The 20,108-nt window shown below is 47.9% G+C and overlaps 1 protein-coding gene across 2 annotated transcripts in view; it reads left to right on the top strand.

The window, feature by feature from the left end:
* Positions 1 to 20,108, top strand: part of LOC115203623 (tropomodulin-3) — a 59,640-nt gene that overhangs the window by 626 nt on the left and 38,906 nt on the right. The window contains exon 2 of one of the 2 annotated variants that reach the window (XM_029768468.1): positions 18,218 to 18,430. In XM_029768468.1, coding sequence (XP_029624328.1) covers positions 18,305 to 18,430 — 126 coding nt within the window. In that variant the 5' untranslated portion in view covers positions 18,218 to 18,304. Of the gene's footprint in view, positions 1 to 18,214; positions 18,431 to 20,108 lie in introns of both variants that reach the window. The other variant, XM_029768467.1, reaches the window with a different exon arrangement.

The following is a 20,108-nucleotide window of genomic DNA, read 5'->3' as shown; positions in this document are numbered from 1 at the left end:
GAACTTTGTCACCATTGCCCTCTTAGCTCTGTTCTTCAAGTTAGCTAATGAGCTAAGTTAGTTAGTTATATTGTCTGTGATCCACGAGCTTTACAGACTAATCATAATTGATTTGTGCGAAATAGTCCAGAATCAGAATGATATAGAAAACTAGTGAACTAAATAAATTGCCGATGTGCTTGTTATTATACTAGCTAGCTAGTGTGAATGTAGCCATTCATTTACCTACTAAGTTAAGTTAGTATTTGTTGTTGTTGATCAGGGTCCCATAGCATCGCTACAGGACCTGTGGACCACAGTACGCGCACACGCTTCCCATCACGTCACCTCCCTGTCGCAGCTGGGCCGCGCCTGTCTGTCAAATCACATTTCATTCTACATGCGCCGAATAAAACAAACCCATCTGTTTTGAAATTAACTCAGCTAGCTATCTGCCCGTCTTAACTATACGGTTTTACAGAGGTGACTCAGTTAAACGTGGGTCTTGCTCAACTCAAACCGGCATGGTTGTCATGCATTTCAGACTGTTTACCATGTAAACAAGGTGTGTGTGTGTGTGTGTGTGTGAGAGAGAGAGAGAGAGAAAGAAAGAAATAGCGAATGCGATGTGTGCGCACTTCCATTGTTAGCTTGGGAGTAGCAGCAGAAACAATGCCTCCTGTCCTGTGATACACCCCTGGTTTAGCACAAAAGGTGTTTATGTAGTAGCTTACATCCTTACCTGCCACCTGAAAGACTGCATCCCTTGTGTGGTTACAACACTGCTTTCTTCTGAATGAAGGGTGTGGCCCAAGCCGTCTAGGAATGCCTTTTATAAGGAAACGTGTGAGTTAGCCCAGGTGTGAAGTTGATCTTAGGCACAGATCTACAATCAGCATGTCCCCTCCAGACCCTAAGCTTTACCATTAAAGGGAAAAACACTAACTTTTGCTACTCCGCCCAGTCCTGGGGGACAGTAGTTCTGTCACGCCGCCCAGTCCTGGGGGACAGTAGTTCTGTCACTCCGCCCAGTCCTGGGGGACAGTAGTTCTGTCACTCCGCCCAGTCCTGGGGGACAGTAGTTCTGTCACGCCGCCCAGTCCTGGGGGACAGTAGTTCTGTCACGCCGCCCAGTCCTGGGGGACAGTAGTTCTGTCACGCCGCCCAGTCCTGGGGGACAGTAGTTCTGTCACGCCGCCCAGTCCTGGGGGACAGTAGTTCTGTCACGCCGCCCAGTCCTGGGGGACACTAACTTCTGTCACGCCGCCCAGTCCTGGGGGACAATAGTTCTGTCACTCCGCCCAGTCCTGGGGGACAGTAGTTCTGTCACGCCGCCCAGTCCTGGGAGACAGTAGTTCTGTCACGCCGCCCAGTCCTGGGGGACAGTAGTTCTGTCACGCCGCCCAGTCCTGGGGGACAGTAGTTCTGTCACGCCGCCCAGTCCTGGGGGACAGTAGTTCTGTCACGCCGCCCAGTCCTGGGGGACAGTAGTTCTGTCACTCCGCCCAGTCCTGGGGGACAGTAGTTCTGTCACGCCGCCCAGTCCTGGGGGACAGTAGTTCCGTCACGCCGCCCAGTCCTGGGGGACAGTAGTTCCGTCACGCCGCCCAGTCCTGGGGGACAGTAGTTCCGTCACGCCGCCCAGTCCTGGGGGACAGTAGTTCCGTCACGCCGCCCAGTCCTGGGGGACAGTAGTTCCGTCACGCCGCCCAGTCCTGGGGGACAGTAGTTCTGTCACGCCGCCCAGTCCTGGGGGACAGTAGTTCTGTCACGCCGCCCAGTCCTGGGGGACACTAACTTCTGTCACGCCGCCCAGTCCTGGGGGACAGTAGTTCTGTTACTCCGCCCAGTCCTGGGGGACAGTAGTTCTGTTACTCCGCCCAGTCCTTGGGGACAGTAGTTCTGTCACTCCGCCCAGTCCTGGGGGACACTAACTTCTGTCACGCTGCCTAGTCCTGGGGGACAGTAGTTCTGTCACTCCGCCCAGTCCTGGGGGACAGTAGTTCTGTTACTCCGCCCAGTCCTGGGGGACACTAACTTCTGTCACTCCGCCCAGTCCTGGGGGACAGTAGTTCTGTCACGCTGCCCAGTCCTGGGGGACAGTAGTTCTGTCACGCTGCCCAGTCCTGGGGGACAGTAGTTCTGTTACTCCGCCCAGTCCTTGGGGACAGTAGTTCTGTCACTCCGCCCAGTCCTGGGGGACAGTAGTTCTGTCACTCCGCCCAGTCCTGGGGGACAGTAGTTCTGTCACGCCGCCCAGTCCTGGGGGACAGTAGTTCTGTCACGCCGCCCAGTCCTGGGGGACAGTAGTTCTGTCACGCCGCCCAGTCCTGGGGGACACTAACTTCTGTCACGCCGCCCAGTCCTGGGGGACAGTAGTTCTGTCACGCTGCCCAGTCCTGGGGGACAGTAGTTCTGTCTGTGCAGTATAAAGACAGAGAGGTTGTAGTGTTGTTCACTTGAGAGAGAGATGCCTTTTAGCAGACACTTTCATCCAAGCGAGGAAAGGTGAGGGCAGTGTGTGTCTGTCTGTCTCCTACACAACAACAACAAATGAGTTAGCTACAGCTGATCCAGAGCAGCAGAACAGGTTAACAGGCTCAGAGATGCCAACTCAGCATGTTGTGTGTGTGAATATCAGACTGTTAGCAGGATTATCAGGTCTGATACTGCTAAGCCGGTTCTTCTGTCCACTCCAACAGAGGGAGAAATCAGCCTGTAAAATGGCATGATGGTCATACTTCTACCATTAGAGTTGGGAAGGTGTAGTTATTTTCATTATTATTACACCGGATAGTGTTTGTGAGGGGAATTCTCTACCATGTTGTTTCTGTTCACCGCTGAGTAGAGGTTGGAAAGGACACTAACTTCTGTCATGCTGCCTAGTCCTGGGGGACAGTAGTTCTGTCACGCTGCCTAGTCCTGGGGGACAGTAGTTCTGTCACTCCGCCCAGTCCTGGGGGACAGTAGTTCTGTCGCGCTGCCCAGTCCTGGGGGACAGTAGTTCTGTCACGCCGCCCAGTCCTGGGGGACAGTAGTTCTGTCACGCCGCCCAGTCCTGGGGGACAGTAGTTCTGTCACGCCGCCCAATCCTGGGGGACAGTAGTTCTGTCACGCCGCCCAGTCCTGGGGGACAGTAGTTCTGTCACGCCGCCCAGTCCTGGGGGACAGTAGTTCTGTCACGCCACCCAGTCCTGGGGGACAGTAGTTCTGTCACGCCGCCCAGTCCTGGGGGACAGTAGTTCTGTCACGCCGCCCAGTCCTGGGGGACAGTAGTTCTGTCACGCATCTTGACTTCAGCCCTCAAAGGTGCCTGTGTGGGTATAACCTGCAGACTGTGGCTGGTGAGGGGATAGTGTGTGGAGCCTGCAGACTGTGGGTGGTGATGGGATAGTGTGTAGAGTGGAGGTCGACCGATTAATCGGAATGGCCGATTACTTAGGGCCGATTTCAAGTTTTCATAACAATCGGTAATCGGTATTTTTGGCCACCGATTTGCCGAATTTAAACAATTTTTTTTTTTACACTTTTATTTAACTAGGCAAGTCAGATTAAGAACACATTCTTATTTACAATGACGGCCTAGAAACGGGGGTTAACTGCCTTGTTCAGGGGGGATTCATTTTTCCAACCTTCGGTTACCAGTCCAACGCTCTAACCACCTGCCTTACATTGCACTCCACGAGGATTAACAGGCTGACTACCTGTTACGCGAGGGCAGCAAGAAGCAAAGGTAAGTTGCTAGCTAGCATTAGACTTATAAAAAACTATCAATCTTAACATAATCACTAGTTAACTACACATGGTTGATGATATTACTAGTTTATCTAACGTGTCCCGCGTTGCATATAATCGATGCGGTGCCTGTTAATTTTCATTGAATCACAGCCTACTTCGACAAACGAGTGTTGATTTAACAAGCGCATTTGCAAAAAAAGTACTGTCGTTGCACCAATGTACCTAACCATAAACATCAATGCCTAACAGGAATATTTAGACTTAGTCACCTGTTAGATAAAATACGGAACAGTTCCGTATGTCACTGAAAGAAAGAAACTTTTGTTTTCGAGATGATAGTTTCCAGATTCGACCATATTAATGACCTAAGGCTCGTATTTCTGTGTGTTTATTATATTCTAATTAAGTCTATGATTTGATAGAGCAGTCTGACTGAGCGGTGGTAGGCACCAGCAGGCTCGTAAGCATTCATTCAAACAGCACTTTCGTGCGTTTTGCCAGCAGCTCTTCGCTGTGCTTCAAGCATTGCGCTGTTAATGACTTCAAGCCGGGTGGGTATAATTTCTGGAACTTTCCAACAGGAATCTGTTCCAAAAACTTTGTAAATAACAAGGTTTCCAAAAAACAACGCATACAAAGTTGTATAGCGGCAGAATAAGATACCGGGTAGGGAGTGGTCTATTTCATAGCGTTTTTCACTCATCACGTTTATTCTGAAAAATGTCTGTCCTCACTCTGGTTGCCTATAGACAAACATTAAGAATAAGCTACGTGGTGAGTTGATGCTTATTCGGCAGCTAGTTAGCTAGGTTTGTATGCGTTGCTACTTTGTATGCGTTGTTGGTTGGCAACCTTTTACTTTACGTTTTTTGGAACAGATTCCTGTTGGAACGTTCCACAAATTATACCCACCCCTTCAAGCCTATCAACTCCCAAGATGAGGCTGGTGTAACCGATGTGAAATCGCTAGCTAGTTAGCGGGGTGCGCGCTAATAGCGTTTCAAACGTCACTCCCTCTGAGACTTGGAGTAGTTGTTCCCCTTCCTCTACATGGGTAACGCTGCTTCGAGGGTGGCTGTTGTCGATGTGTTCCTGGTTCGAGCCCAGGTAGGAGCGAGGAGAGGGACGGAAGCTATACTGTTACACTGGCAATACTAAAGTGCCTATAAGAACATCCAATAGTCAAAGGTATATGAAATGCAAATCGTATAGAGAGACATAGTCCTATAATTCCTATAATAATATAATAACTACAACCTAAAACTTCTAACCTGGGAATATTGAAGACTCATGTTAAAAGGAACCACCAGCTTTCATATGTTCTCATGTTCTGAGCAAGGAACTTAAACGTTAGCTTTCTTACATGGCACATAATGCACTTTTACTTTCTTCTCCAACACTTTGTTTTGCATTATTTATTTGAGGCTAAATTGATTTTATTGATGTATATTATGTTAAGTTAAAATAAGTGTTCATTCAGTGTTGTTGTCATTGTCATTATAAAAAAAAAGAAGAAAATAATTGGCCGATTAATTGATATCCGCTTTTTTGATCATCCAATAATCGGTATCGGCGTTGATAAATTATAATCGGTCGACCTCTAGTGTAGAGCCTGCAGACTGTGGCTAGTGAGGGGATAGTGTGTAGAGCCTGCAGACTGTGGGTGGTGAGGGGATAGTGTGTAGAGCCTGCAGACTGTGAGGGGATAGTGTGTAGAGCCTTCAGACTGTGAGGGGATAGTGTGTAGAGCCTGCAGACTGTGGGTGGTGAAGGGATAGTGGGTAGAGCCTGCAGACTGTGGGTGGTGAGGGGATAGTGGGTAGAGCCTGCAGACTGTGGGTGGTGAAGGGATAGTGGGTAGAGCCTGCAGACTGTGGGTGGTGAGGGGATAGTGTATAGAGCCTGCAGACTGTGGGTGGTGAGGGGATAGTGTGTAGAGCCTGCAGACTGTGGGTGGTGAGGGGATAGTGTGTAGAGCCTGCAGACTGTGGGTGGTGAGGGGATAGTGTGTAGAGCCTGCAGACTGTGGGTGGTGAGGGGATAGTGTGTAGAGCCTGCAGACTGTGGGTGGTGAGGGGATAGTGTGTAGAGCCTGCAGACTGTGGGTGGTGAGGGGATAGTGTGTAGAGCCTGCAGACTGTGGGTGGTGAGGGGATAGTGTGTTTGTGTCCAACCGGTGAGCTGTAGCAGAAATGGAGGACGGACGAGGAGAGGTAGAGAGGACGGACGAGGAGAGGTAGAGAGGACGGACGAGGAGAGGTAGAGGGAGACGTAGGAGAAAGAGAGAGAGGAGCAGACAGACTGGGTAAGCTGCAGCTTTTTTAAAGTACCACTTTGTACCTCTTCTAACCCCACCTCCCTCAATCCACATTTCATGTTTGTTGTTTTACTACCGCAGTGACTGCCCTGTCAGCATCTCATCCTTCCATTCCTCCCTCTTTAACTCTCCCTCTCTCTCTCCTTGCCTCTCTCTCTCCTTGCCTCTCTCCTCTGCTCCATCTGTTTTTCATCAGGCTCTGCCTATCCCCAGCCACTCTAGAAGGGAGTGTCCCACACCAGCAGAGGAGAGAAAAGAACAGAAAAGAGAGCAGGACGGAGGGGGGAGGGAGGGAAAGAAGAGAACAGATGAGTGAGGGAGAAAGAATACAGAAGAGGGAGAGATTGGAGGAGAGAGATGAGGACATATGGGAGAGATGAGGAGGAGAGAGGGAGGAAGAGGTTAGTTTATCACCCCTGAGATAGTAAAGGTTGTTATCAATAAAACTTCACTATACGGTGCAGAGCGTTCAGTTAGGCTGCTGGGGGTCAAGAACCAGCTCTGCTAAAACCAATGACAACGAAGTGCCGTTTTCAATGGATTGTTCAATACATGTTCCAACTATTTGGTTGTAATGTCATCACGTCCTGAAGAGCATAGTCACAACTACACAGTTATCTCTATCAGAGTTATACAGCAAGGAACTGTTTCATGATCAGTAAACATCAAAATGATCATGTATTTTCAGATACGTGAAGGGTATCCTATTCATTTAGCTAGCTAAGGAAACATGTCATTTAGCTAGCTAAGGAAACATGCCATTTAGCTAGCTTCATTAGAGATTAGGGGTTTGGAAAGAGTTTGACATCGGCAAGTTGTCGTCTTGGTAAAGTTGTCAGTCGGACTACTGTCACCACCACAATTTAGCAAATCAAACAGTATTTGGATATAGCCATCGAGTTTATCCCCTGACAGTTAGCTTGTCATCTAGCCATATTGACGTGGTCTGTTGTTAGCTTGTCATCTAGCCATATTGACGTGGTCTGTTGTTAGCTTGTCATCTACCCATATTGACGTGGTCTGTTGTTAGCTTGTCATCTAGCCATATACACGTGATCTGTTGTTAGCTTGTCATCTAGCCATATTGACGTGGTCTGTTGTTAGCTTGTCATCTAGCCATATTGACGTGGTCTGTTGTTAGCTTGTCATCTAGCCATATTGACGTGGTCTGTTGTTAGCTTGTCATCTAGCCATATTGACGTGGTCTGTTGTTAGCTTGTCATCTAGCCATATACACGTGATCTGTTGTTAGCTTGTCATCTAGCCGTATTGACGTGGTCTGTTGTTAGCTTGTCATCTAGCCATATTGACGTGGTCTGTTGTTAGCTTGTCATCTAGCCATATACACGTGATCTGTTGTTAGCTTGTCATCTAGCCATATTGACGTGGTCTGTTGTTAGCTTGTCATTTAGCCATATTGACGTGGTCTGTTGTTAGCTTGTCATCTAGCCATATTGACGTGGTCTGTTGTTAGCTTGTCATCTAGCCATATACACGTGATCTGTTGTTAGCTTGTCATCTAGCCATATACACGTGATCTGTTGTTAGCTTGTCATCTAGCCATATTGACGTGGTCTGTTGTTAGCTTGTCATCTAGCCATATTGACGTGGTCTGTTGTTAGCTTGTCATCTAGCCATATTGACGTGGTCTGTTGTTAGCTTGTCATCTAGCCATATTGACGTGGTCTGTTGTTAGCTTGTCATCTAGCCATATTGACGTGGTCTGTTGTTAGCTTGTCATCTAGCCATATTGACGTGGTCTGTTGTTAGCTTGTCATCTAGCCATATTGACGTGGTCTGTTGTTAGCTTGTCATCTAGCCATATTGACGTGGTCTGTTATTAGCTTGTCATCTAGCCATATTGACGTGGTCTGTTGTTAGCTTGTCATCTAGCCATATTGACGTGGTCTGTTGTTAGCTTGTCATCTAGCCATATTGACGTGGTCTGTTGTTAGCTTGTCATCTAGCCATATACACGTGATCTGTTGTTAGCTTGTCATCTAGCCATATTGACGTGGTCTGTTGTTAGCTTGTCATCTAGCCATATTGACGTGGTCTGTTGTTAGCTTGTCATCTAGCCATATTGACGTGGTCTGTTGTTAGCTTGTCATTTAGCCATATACACGTGGTCTGTTGTTAGCTTGTCATCTAGCCATATTGACGTGGTCTGTTGTTAGCTTGTCATCTAGCCATATTGACGTGGTCTGTTGTTAGCTTGTCATCTAGCCATATACACGTGATCTGTTGTTAGCTTGTCATCTAGCCATATACACGTGATCTGTTGTTAGCTTGTCATCTAGCCATATTGACGTGGTCTGTTGTTAGCTTGTCATCTAGCCATATTGACGTGGTCTGTTGTTAGCTTGTCATCTAGCCATATTGACGTGGTCTGTTGTTAGCTTGTCATCTAGCCATATTGACGTGGTCTGTTGTTAGCTTGTCATCTAGCCATATTGACGTGGTCTGTTGTTAGCTTGTCATCTAGCCATATTGACGTGGTCTGTTGTTAGCTTGTCATCTAGCCATGTTGACGTGGTCTGTTGTTAGCTTGTCATCTAGCCATATTGACGTGGTCTGTTGTTAGCTTGTCATCTAGCCATATTGACGTGGTCTGTTGTTAGCTTGTCATCTAGCCATATTGACGTGGTCTGTTGTTAGCTTGTCATCTAGCCATATTGACGTGGTCTGTTGTTAGCTTGTCATCTAGCCATATACACGTGATCTGTTGTTAGCTTGTCATCTAGCCATGTTGACGTGGTCTGTTGTTAGCTTGTCATCTAGCCATATTGACGTGGTCTGTTGTTAGCTTGTCATCTAGCCATATTGACGTGGTCTGTTGTTAGCTTGTCATCTAGCCATATTGACGTGGTCTGTTGTTAGCTTGTCATCTAGCCATATTGACGTGGTCTGTTGTTAGCTTGTCATCTAGCCATATACACGTGATCTGTTGTTAGCTTGTCATCTAGCCATATTGACGTGGTCTGTTGTTAGCTTGTCATCTAGCCATATTGACGTGGTCTGTGGTTAGCTTGTCATCTAGCCATATTGACGTGGTCTGTTGTTAGCTTGTCATCTAGCCATATTGACGTGGTCTGTTGTTAGCTTGTCATCTAGCCATATTGACGTGGTCTGTTGTTAGCTTGTCATCTAGCCATATACACGTGATCTGTTGTTAGCTTGTCATCTAGCCATATTGACGTGGTCTGTTGTTAGCTTGTCATCTAGCCATATTGACGTGGTCTGTTGTTAGCTTGTCATCTAGCCATATTGACGTGGTCTGTTGTTAGCTTGTCATCTAGCCATGTTGACGTGGTCTGTTGTTAGCTTGTCATCTTGCCATATTGACGTGGTCTGTTGTTAGCTTGTCATCTAGCCATATTGACGTGGTCTGTTGTTAGCTTGTCATCTAGCCATATTGACGTGGTCTGTTGTTAGCTTGTCATCTAGCCATATTGACGTGGTCTGTTGTTAGCTTGTCATCTAGCCATATTGACGTGGTCTGTTGTTAGCTTGTCATCTAGCCATATACACGTGATCTGTTGTTAGCTTGTCATCTAGCCATATTGACGTGGTCTGTTGTTAGCTTGTCATCTAGCCATATTGACGTGGTCTGTTGTTAGCTTGTCATCTAGCCATATTGACGTGGTCTGTTGTTAGCTTGTCATCTAGCCATATTGACGTGGTCTGTTGTTAGCTTGTCATCTAGCCATATTGACGTGGTCTGTTGTTAGCTTGTCATCTAGCCATATTGACGTGGTCTGTTGTTAGCTTGTCATCTAGCCATATACACGTGATCTGTTGTTAGCTTGTCATCTAGCCATATTGACGTGGTCTGTTGTTAGCTTGTCATCTAGCCATATTGACGTGGTCTGTTGTTAGCTTGTCATCTAGCCATATTGACGTGGTCTGTTGTTAGCTTGTCATCTAGCCATATTGACGTGGTCTGTTGTTAGCTTGCGATCCAATTTGACGTGGTCCATCAGACAATTTGTCAGCAGCAATCGCGATTAAACTAGAGGTCGACTGATTAATCGGAATGGCCGATTAATTAGGGCCGATTTCAAGTTTTCATAACAAGCGGTAATCAGTATTTTTGGCCACCGATTTGCCGATTTTTTTTTTTTTTTTAATTTATTTATTTATTTATTTATATATATATATATATTTATTATTATTATTATTATTTTTTTTTTTTATTTTTTTTTTAAACCTTTATTTAACTAGGCAAGTCAGTTAAAGAACACATTCTTATTTTCAATGACGGCCTAGGAACAGTGGGTTAACTGCCTTGTCTTTCTTAAAATCAATACACAAGTATATATTTTTAAACCTGCATATTTAGTTAATATTGCCTGCTAACATGAATTCCTTTTAACTAGGGAAAATATCACTTCTCTTGCAAACAGAGTCAGGGTGTATGCAGCAGTTTGGGCCGCCTGGCTTGTTGCGAACTGTGAAGACTATTTCTTCCTAACAAAGACAGCAGACTTCGCCAAACGGGGATGATTTAACAAAAGCGCATTTGCAAAAAAAAGCACAATCGTTGCACGACTGTACCTAACCATAAACATCAATGCCTTTCTTAAAATCAATACACAGAAGTATATATTTTTAAACCTGCATATTTAGCTAAAAGACATCCAGGTTAGCAGGCAATATTAACCAGGTGAAATTGTGTCAGTTCTCTTGCGGTCGTTGCACGCAGAATCAGGGTATACAGAATCTGGCTCGTTGCGAACTAATTTGCCAGAATTTTACGGAACTATGAAATAACATTGTAGGTTGTGCAATGTAACAGGAATATTTAGACTTATGGATGCCACCCGTTAGATAAAATACGGAACGGTTCCGTATGTCACTGAAAGAATAATGTTTTCGAGATGATAGATTCCGTATTTGACCATATTAATGACCTAAGGTTTATTATATTATAGTTAAGTCTATGATTTGATATTTGATAGAGCAGTCTGACTGAGCGGTGGTAGGCAGCAGCAGGCTCGTAATAGTCAAAGGTATATGGTTTAGAGAGAAATAGTCAACGCGTCAAAGTTCCTGTAATAACTTGCGGCTGAACTTGAAAGGGGTTCCTTCGTTATTTTACCGTTCATGTCTTCCATAGAGAATGTCTTGATCTACTTCAAATAAGGTCTGTGTTTTGTGCTTAAACCGCCTCGGCGTTTTGATACCCGTGTAAATCTCACTAGGTAACGTTTGTCACCATATTTTCATAAATCCACTCTACAAAAAAAATGATCTTTGCTTATATTGATCAGAGTTATATTCTATGGATATCTACACAGTTATAAAATTGGCAAGGTGGTGTAAGCCTAAACCAAACACAGACCTTATTTTAAGTTAATCTAAAAATATCCTATGGAATAAATGAAGGAACCGCTTTTCAGATTTTGCTAGAAGGTGTCATGGGAATTATGTCTCGCACTTTGGTAGTCAATTCTTACCATGCCCATTTATTAAAATGGGATTTCCTGCATATAGAAATTAGTTTTTGTTTTCAGCATTCATCACAGGTAACTTAAACTCTATTTTTATTATTCAAACAGTTGAGAGTATTTGTCTACTAAGCACTCTTCAGTATCGTTGTCACTTCAGAGCTATATATATATATATATAAGCACAATAATAATCGGCCGATTAATCGGCAGCACATTTTGGGCCCTCCAATAATCGGTATTGGTATCTGCGTTGAAAAATCATAATGGGTCGACCTCTAGATTAAACGCTCTCAAAAACAACGTTGAAAAGGGGATGCTGTTAGCTAACTTTGCTAGGTAGGCCGAGCTATGTCGGTTGGAGAAAAAAGTACATTAGTTTGTTTCTAACGGTAGCTTGCAAAGTAATCATTATGCATCCTTCTGCTGCTTGACAAGTAGAGCCCACAAAGGATGGGACATGAACCTAAACCTCTCATCCTTTTATTTTATATCACTCAAATATCAAATGAATGTTGGCCAGATACGTGAAGGGTATCTGAAAATACATGATCGTATTGATGTTTACTGATCATGAAACAGTTCCTTGCTGTATAACTCTGATAGAGATAAATGTGTAGTTGTGACTATGCTCTTCAGGACGTGATGACATTACAACCAAATAGTTGAAACATTTCTTTAACAATCCCTTGAAAATGACAGGCGGTTGTCAATAGTTTTAGTGGAGCTGGTGGTCTCCTCGCCCCCAGCAGCCTAATGGAACGCTCTGCACCGAGTTGTTTCGTTGAGAACGTCCTATAGTTGGAGGATGTTGGAAGTACAGAACTCTCTGTCCCTGGGGTTGTGTTCTAATGTAATAACCATTCTCCATTTCCTGCTCAACTCTCAACTTTAACATTACTCAACGTCTCCCTCTCTGTGGAAAGGAACCACTACTGTCTATACACTGTTATTGTTGGACACAGGTTGAAGCTAAAGCTGGTCATTTGATTGTTAGGTTGTGGTAATTATATATATCTATTTATATTAGTTTTCTTCAATGGGACTAGATTTAGATGCATGTACGCTTGTTTCGGGGGGGGGGGGGGGGTCCGAGTAGTGGTCTGTGTGTGTGTGGGGGGGGAGTCTGAGTAGTGGTCTGTGTGTGTGGGGGGGGGGGGGGGTCTGAGTAGTGGTGTGTGTGAGGGGGGGAGTCTGAGTAGTGGTCTGTGTGTGTGTGGGGGGGGGGGGGGGGGGGGGGGTCTGAGTAGTGGTGTGTGTGAGGGGGGGAGTGTGTACATCTATAACTAAAGAGGCTTGTTGTATTATGTTGTGGTGTTGTTATTGGCTCTGAGACAATAACAATCTGCTGTTGTCTAGGATGACTAGTAGAGCTCAGAGAAGGAGAACGGCATCAATCAGACTCTACTAATGGATCCTCCCAGACATTACCATCATTACCTCCCTTCCACGATCCATTACTCCTGTCTGGACTGACTACTCAACCTAATCACCTGGAGGGTCCTGGAGGAGACAGAAAAACAGCCATTAGTATGGGTTTTATAACCTGTGAAGGTGGTGTTGACTAAACAGAGAAAGTAGGTAGATGATGTAAGAGCTGAGTTGACATTGTGGTAAGAGAATGGCGTGTGTGTAGATTAGGCTATAAGTCAGTGTTCTCCAGTCAGCCCTCACTGGCCACTCTGTCTTCCAGTCACAGCTAATTGAACTCAGAGGTTAAAGGTCAGGTGGTTTAGATGCTGATGGGTATGTCTGTGTTGTGGATTTGGCTCTACAGTGTCAGAAAGTGTTTTCTAGACGTTGAAAGCTGGCGGTCGTTCCAACAGGGGACAGAAACACATGTTATTATCCCACAGATAAACTGGCTGCAGTTCGTTTGCTTTTTCCATCATGGATATTTAACTCCTGGCCCTGGCTTGAATTGTGACAAGATTTAGGGCTTAGTTAGGCCTACGATAGATTTAAACACTAACCTATTGGAATAGACTACATCGTCTGGAACTTATTCAGTCATGTTATTTCTGAGTAGGGTGTCCTACCTGGTCTGGTATTAACATCAGGCTGTGGACTGGACTCGGACGTGACCCGCTTTATCCCAGGCTTCACAACCTGATTTGGATCGTCAATAGCCAGCAATGGATGTGCTCAACATTACTATCATCATGAATGCTGACATTTCATCTGCTCTCATTTACTTTCCATTAGGGCAGAGTGGGCCTGTTATCCCCCTGCTATAGAGCACCACAGTGTCATAATACCCAGAAAACCTAACGGTCAAACAGGGAAATGTTTCCAATTGTTTTTCTACAATTCATTTTTCCAATAGGGGATTTTAGAAACACTTAAAATAAGGTCTGTCTTAAGTGTAGGTGTACCCGGGGTTGGCGTTTTGATAACCAAATCTCTCTCAGACAAGGTGATTTTTATCAATATGTTCGGCTCTATTTGATCTCAGATTCTAAAATGCTAATTAGCACCAAAGTAGACATGCAAAACTACAAATCCCAGCAAGCTCCTGCACCTCATCTCTAGCTGACACTTTTACTGACAGGTATTGTGTCAATTTTAAACTTGCACCAGACCTTTCACAGAATTGTCAATTTGAAAGAAATGTAGCCAGATAGTTAATCCAGAGATTCCTACCTTTGCCTCGATTCGTCAGTCTGGTCCAGATCATCCTGGCATTTGTAGTTCTTTATGATAGCCACGTTAGCAGCTAATTAGCATTTCATTTTTGGGAGGTAAAAACAGGCAAATATATTGATAAGTCACTTTGTCCGAGAGAGATTTACACGGTTATCAAAACGTCACGCCAGGGTAAGTCTACACGAAACAAAGCCCTTATTTGAAGTGTTTCTGAAAAATCCCTACGTGGAAAAATGAATGCTGAAAAAATGTTTGGAACCATTTCCCTGTTTGAGCGCTAGGTTTTCTGGGTATTATGACTCTCACACTGTGGTACTTTATTCCAGGCTGTTGCTGTGTTAGTGTGGTGTTTGATTCCTTAATGGAGGAGTGGACAGTAAACCTCTAATTCTAGAGAGAACAGATCAAAACAGAACAGAGAGAGAGAACGATGTGGGAGAGAGAACAGACCAGAACAGAGAGAGAGAACAGACCAGAACAGAGAGAGAGAGAGAGAGAGAGAGAGAGAACAGACCAGAACAGAGAGAGAGAGAGAGAGAGAGAGAACAGACAAAAACACACAGAGAGAGAGAGAACAGACGAAAACAGAACAGACAGAGAGAGAACGATGTGGGAGAGAGAACAGGCCAAAACAGAGAGAGAGAGAGAACAGGCCAAAACAGAGAGAGAGAGAGAACAGGCCAAAACAGAACAGAGAGAGAGAACAGACGAAAACAGAACAGAGAGAGAGAACGATGTGGGAGAGAGAACAGACCAGAACAGGGAGAGACAACAGACCAGAACAGAGAGAGAACGATGTGGGAGAGAGAACAGACCAGAACAGAGAGAGAGAGAACAGACCAGAACAGAGAGAGAACAGACCAGAACAGAGAGAGAACGATGTGGGAGAGAGAACAGACCAGAACAGAGAGAGGGAGAGAGAACAGACCAGAACAGAGAGAGAACAGACCAGAACAGAGAGAGAGAGAGAGAGAGAACAGACCAGAACAGAGAGAGAACAGACCAGAACAGAGAGAGAGAGAGAGAGAGAATGATGTGGGAGAGAGAACAGACCAGAACAGAACAGGGAGAGAGAACAATGTTCCCTCTAAACCACACAGCTTCCCCAAGACTGCCGTACATAAAACAAATGACCAGCCGCCGCCCAGAGGTTGCAGAAGATTGAACTTCACTCAACTTTAGTTTTCACCAGTGTTTCCCAACTCCGGTCCTCCTGTGTCTCCAGCAGCACACGTTGTTGTTGTCGTCGTCCCAGACAAACATACCTGATTCAACTAGTCAACGGCTGATGATTAGCTTTAGTTAACCATTATTTAACTAGGCAAGTCAGTTCAGAACAAATTCTTATTTACAATGACAGCCTAGGAACGGTGGGTAAACTGCCTTGTTCAGGGGCAGAACGACAGATTTTTACCTTGTCAGCTCGGGGATTCAATCTAGCAACCTTCCGGTTACTGGCCCAACGCTCTAACCACTAGGCTACCTGCTGGTTACTGGCCCAATGCTCTGACCACTAGGCTACCTGCTGGTTACTGGCCCAATGCTCTGACCACTAGGCTACCTGCTGGTTACTGGCCCAATGCTCTAACCACTAGACTACCTGCTGGTTACTGGCTCAACTCTCTAACTACTTGACTACCTGCTGGTTACTGGTCCAACGCTCTGACCACTAGGCTACCTACTGGTTACTGGCCCAACGCTCTAACCACTAGGCTACCTGCTGGTTACTGGCCCAACGCTCTAAGCACTAGGCTACCTGCTGGTTACTGGCCCACCGCTCTAACCACTTGACTACCTGCTGGTTACTGGTCCAACGCTCTAACCACTAGACTACCTGCTGGCTACTGGCCCAACGCTCTAACCACTAGACTATCTGCTGGTTACTGGCCCAACGCTCTAACCACTTGACTACCTGCTGGTTACTGGTCCAATGCTCTAACCACTTGACTACCTGCTGGTTACTGGTCCAACGCTCTAACCACTAGACTACCTGCTGGTTACTGGCCCAACGCTCTAACCACTAGGCTACCTGCTGGTTACTGGCCCAACGCTCTAACCACTAGGCTACCTGCTGGTTACTGGCCCAACGCTCTAACCACTAGGTTACCTGCTGGTTACTGGCCCAACGCTCTAACCACTATGCTACCTGCTGGTTACTGGCCTAACGCTCTAACCACTAGGCTACCTGCTGGTTACTGGCCCAACGCTCTAACCACTAGGCTACCTGCTGGTTACTGACCCAACGCTCTAACCACTAGGCTACCTGCTGGTTACTGGCCCAACACTCTAAGCACTAGGCTACCTGCTGGTTACTGGTCCAACGCTCTAACCACTAGGCTACCTGCCGCACTGATATTGGCCATATAACACAAATCCCTGAAGTGTCTTACTGTTATTATAAAGTGGTTACCAACATAATTAGAACAGTAAAAAGCTGTTTGTTTGTCGTACCCGTGGTATACGGTCTGATATACCACAGCTTTCAGACAATCAGCATCCAGGGCTCAACCCACCCAGTTTATGTGATGTTTAAGACCCAACAACAGACGTTGTCTGACTGGCTTTAATTACATGACCTACTTTGATCCCACTAACTCAAATGGTATCATCTTCTCTGTCTGTCTGCCTACCTCTCTCTCTGTCTGTCTGCCTACCTCTCTCTCTGTCTGTCTGTCTACCTCTCTCTCTGTCTGTCTGTCTGTCTGTCTACCTCTCTCTCTGTCTGTCTGCCTACCTCTCTCTCTGTCTGTCTGCCTACCTCTCTCTCTGTCTGTCTGCCTACCTCTCTCTCTCTGTCTGTCTGCCTACCTCTCTCTCTGTCTGTCTGTCTGTCTACCTCTCTCTCTGTCTGTCTGCCTACCTCTCTCTCTGTCTGTCTGCCTACCTCTCTCTCTGTCTGTCTGTCTGTCTGCCTGCCTACCTCTCTGTCTGTCTGCCTGCCTACCTCTCTGTCTGTCTGCCTGCCTACCTCTCTGTCTGTCTGCCTGCCTACCTGTCTGTCTGCCTGCCTACCTGTCTGTCTGTCTGCCTGTCTGTCTGTCTGCCTGCCTGCCTACCTCTCTGTCTGTCTGTCTGTCTGCCTGCCTGCCTACCTCTCTGTCTGTCTGTCTGCCTGCCTGCCTACCTCTCTGTCTGTCTGTCTGTCTGTCTGTCTGTCTGTCTGTCTGTCTGTCTGCCTGCCTGCCTCTCTGTCTGCCTGCCTGCCTACCTCTCTGTCTGTCTGTCTGCCTGCCTACCTCTCTGTCTGTCTGTCTGTCTGTCTGCCTGCCTACCTCTCTGTCTGTCTGTCTGCCTGCCTACCTCTGTCTGTCTGTCTGTCTGCCTGCCTACCTCTCTGTCTGTCTGTCTGCCTGCCTACCTCTCTGTCTGTCTGTCTGCCTGCCTACCTCTCTGTCTGTCTGTCTGCCTGCCTGCCTACCTCTCTCTCTGTCTGTCTGCCTGCCTCTCTGTCTGTCTGTCTGCCTGCCTACCTCTCTGTCTGTCTGTCTGCCTGCCTGTCTACCTCTCTGTCTGTCTGTCTGTCTGTCTGCCTGCCTGCCTACCTCTCTGTCTGTCTGCCTGCCTGCCTGCCTACCTCTCTCTCTGTCTGCCTGCCTACCTGTCTGTCTGCCTGCCTGTCTGTCTGCCTGCCTGCCTGCCTACCTCTCTCTCTGTCTGCCTGCCTACCTCTCTGTCTGTCTGTCTGCCTGCCTACCTCTCTGTCTGTCTGTCTGTCTGCCTGCCTACCTCTCTCTCTGTCTGTCTGCCTGCCTACCTCTCTCTCTGTCTGTCTGTCTGCCTACCTCTCTCTCTGTCTGTCTGCCTACCTCTCTGTCTGTCTGTCTGTCTGTCTGCCTACCTCTCTGTCTGTCTGTCTGTCTGTCTGCCTACCTCTCTGTCTGTCTGTCTGTCTGTCTGCCTACCTCTCTGTCTGTCTGTCTGTCTGTCTGTCTGCCTACCTCTCTGTCTGTCTGTCTGCCTACCTCTCTGTCTGCCTGCCTGCCTACCTCTCTGTCTGTCTGTCTGCCTGCCTGCCCACCTCTCTGTCTGTCTGCCTGCCTACCTCTCTCTCTGTCTGTCTGCCTGCCTACCTCTGTCCCTCTAGCAGGTTACCTGTCCCTAGGCGTGCCACTTGGACCCAGAGGAACACAGACAGACACCCCGGTCTGCAGTTGGTGTAGCAGAGAGAGAGAACATGGCGTTGTCGTTTAAGAAAGACCTGGAGAAGTACAAGGAGATTGACGAGGATGAGCTCCTTAACAATCTATCAGAACAGGAACTCAAACAGCTGGAGACTGCTCTGGAGGAGATGGACCCAGAGGTATGGATGGGCGGGGGGGGGGCGGGTCTTCCTTGTGTTTTCTCCTTGGTAGCCAGACAGACATCTCATTCTTATCAACTTTTAACCTCTCAACTCTCGCAATCCTTAAATCTCAATGTTGGGAAATCTAATGGAAAGAGAGTGTGTGTGCTGATTCTGCATGCAGTCTGCCAAGTGTTTCTATGTTGATTTGCACGCAGAGTAGAGGAGGCGCAGCAGAGTAGAGGAGGAGGAGGAGGCGCAGTAGAGGAGGAGGAGGCGGCGCAGCAGAGTAGAGGAGGCGCAGTAGAGGAGGAGGAGGAGGCGCAGCAGAGTAGAGGAGGAGGAGGAGGCGCAGCAGAGTAGAGGAGGAGGAGGAGGCGCAGCAGAGTAGAGGAGGAGGAGGAGGCGCAGCAGAGTAGAGGAGGAGGAGGAGGCGGCGCAGCAGAGTAGAGGAGGAGGAGGCGGCGCAGCAGAGTAGAGGAGGAGGAGGCTCAGCGGAGGAGGAGGAGGAGGAGGCTCAGCAGAGAGGAGGAGGCGGCGCAGCGGAGGAGGAGGAGGAGGCGCAGCGGAGGAGGAGGCGCAGCGGAGGAGGAGGAGGAGGCGCAGCGGAGGAGGAGGAGGAGGCGCAGCAGAGTGGAGGAAGAGTTGCAGCAGAGTGGAGGAGGAGGCGCAGCAGAGTGGAGGAAGAGTTGCAGCAGAGTGGAGGAGGAGACACAGCAGAGTAGGAGGAGGAGGCACAGCAGGAGTCGCAGCAGAGTGGAGGAGGAGGAGGAGGAGGAGGCGCAGCAGAGTGGAGGAGGAGGCTCAGCAGAGTAGGAGGTGGAGGAGGTGTCGCAGCAGAGTAGAAGAGGAGGAGGCTCAGCAGAGAGGAGGAGGAGGCGCAGCAGAGTGGAGGAGGAGGAGGAGGAGGCGCAGCAGAGTGGTGGAGGAGGAGGCGCAGCAGAGTGGGGAGGAGGCGCAGCAGAGTGGAGGAGGAGGAGGAGGAGGCTCAGCAGAGTGGAGGAGGAGGCGCAGCAGAGTAGGAGGAGGAGGCACAGCAGGAGTCGCAGCAGAGTAGAGGAGGAGGAGGAGGAGTCGCAGCAGAGTAGAGGAGGAGGAGGAGGAGGAGGAGTCGCAGCAGAGTAGAGGAGGAGGATGCGCAGCAGAGTGGAGGAGGAGGCTCAGCAGAGTGGAGGAGGAGGAGGCACAGCAGAGTAGGAGGAGGAGGAGGAGGCACAGCAGAGTAGGAGGAGGAGGAGGAGGCACAGCAGGAGTCGCAGCAGAGTGGAGGAGGAGGAGGCGCAGCAGAGTGGAGGAGGAGGCGCAGCAGAGTGGAGGAGGAGGCTCAGCAGAGTAGGTGGAGGAGGAGTCGCAGCAGAGTAGAGGAGGAGGAGGAGTCTCAGCAGAGTAGAGGAGGAGGAGGCGCAGCAGAGTGGAGGAGGAGGAGGCTCAGCAGAGTGGAGGAGGAGGCTCAGCAGAGTGGAGGAGGAGTTGCAGCAGAGTGGAGGAGGATGAGGAGGCACAGCAGGAGTCGCAGCAGAGTGGAGGAGGAGGCGGCGCAGCAGAGTAGAGGAGGAGGCGCAGCAGAGTGGAGGAGGAGGCTCAGCAGAGTAGGTGGAGGAGGAGTCACAGCAGAGTAGAGGAGGAGGAGGAGGCTCAGCAGAGAGGAGGAGGCGGCTCAGCAGAGTGGAGGAGGAGGAGGAGGAGGAGGAGGAGG

The sequence above is a fragment of the Salmo trutta genome, chromosome 12 (assembly GCF_901001165.1).
Source record: "Salmo trutta chromosome 12, fSalTru1.1, whole genome shotgun sequence".
Classification (NCBI taxonomy): Eukaryota; Metazoa; Chordata; class Actinopteri; order Salmoniformes; family Salmonidae; genus Salmo; species Salmo trutta.
This window is presented reverse-complemented; position numbering and strand designations above follow the sequence as displayed.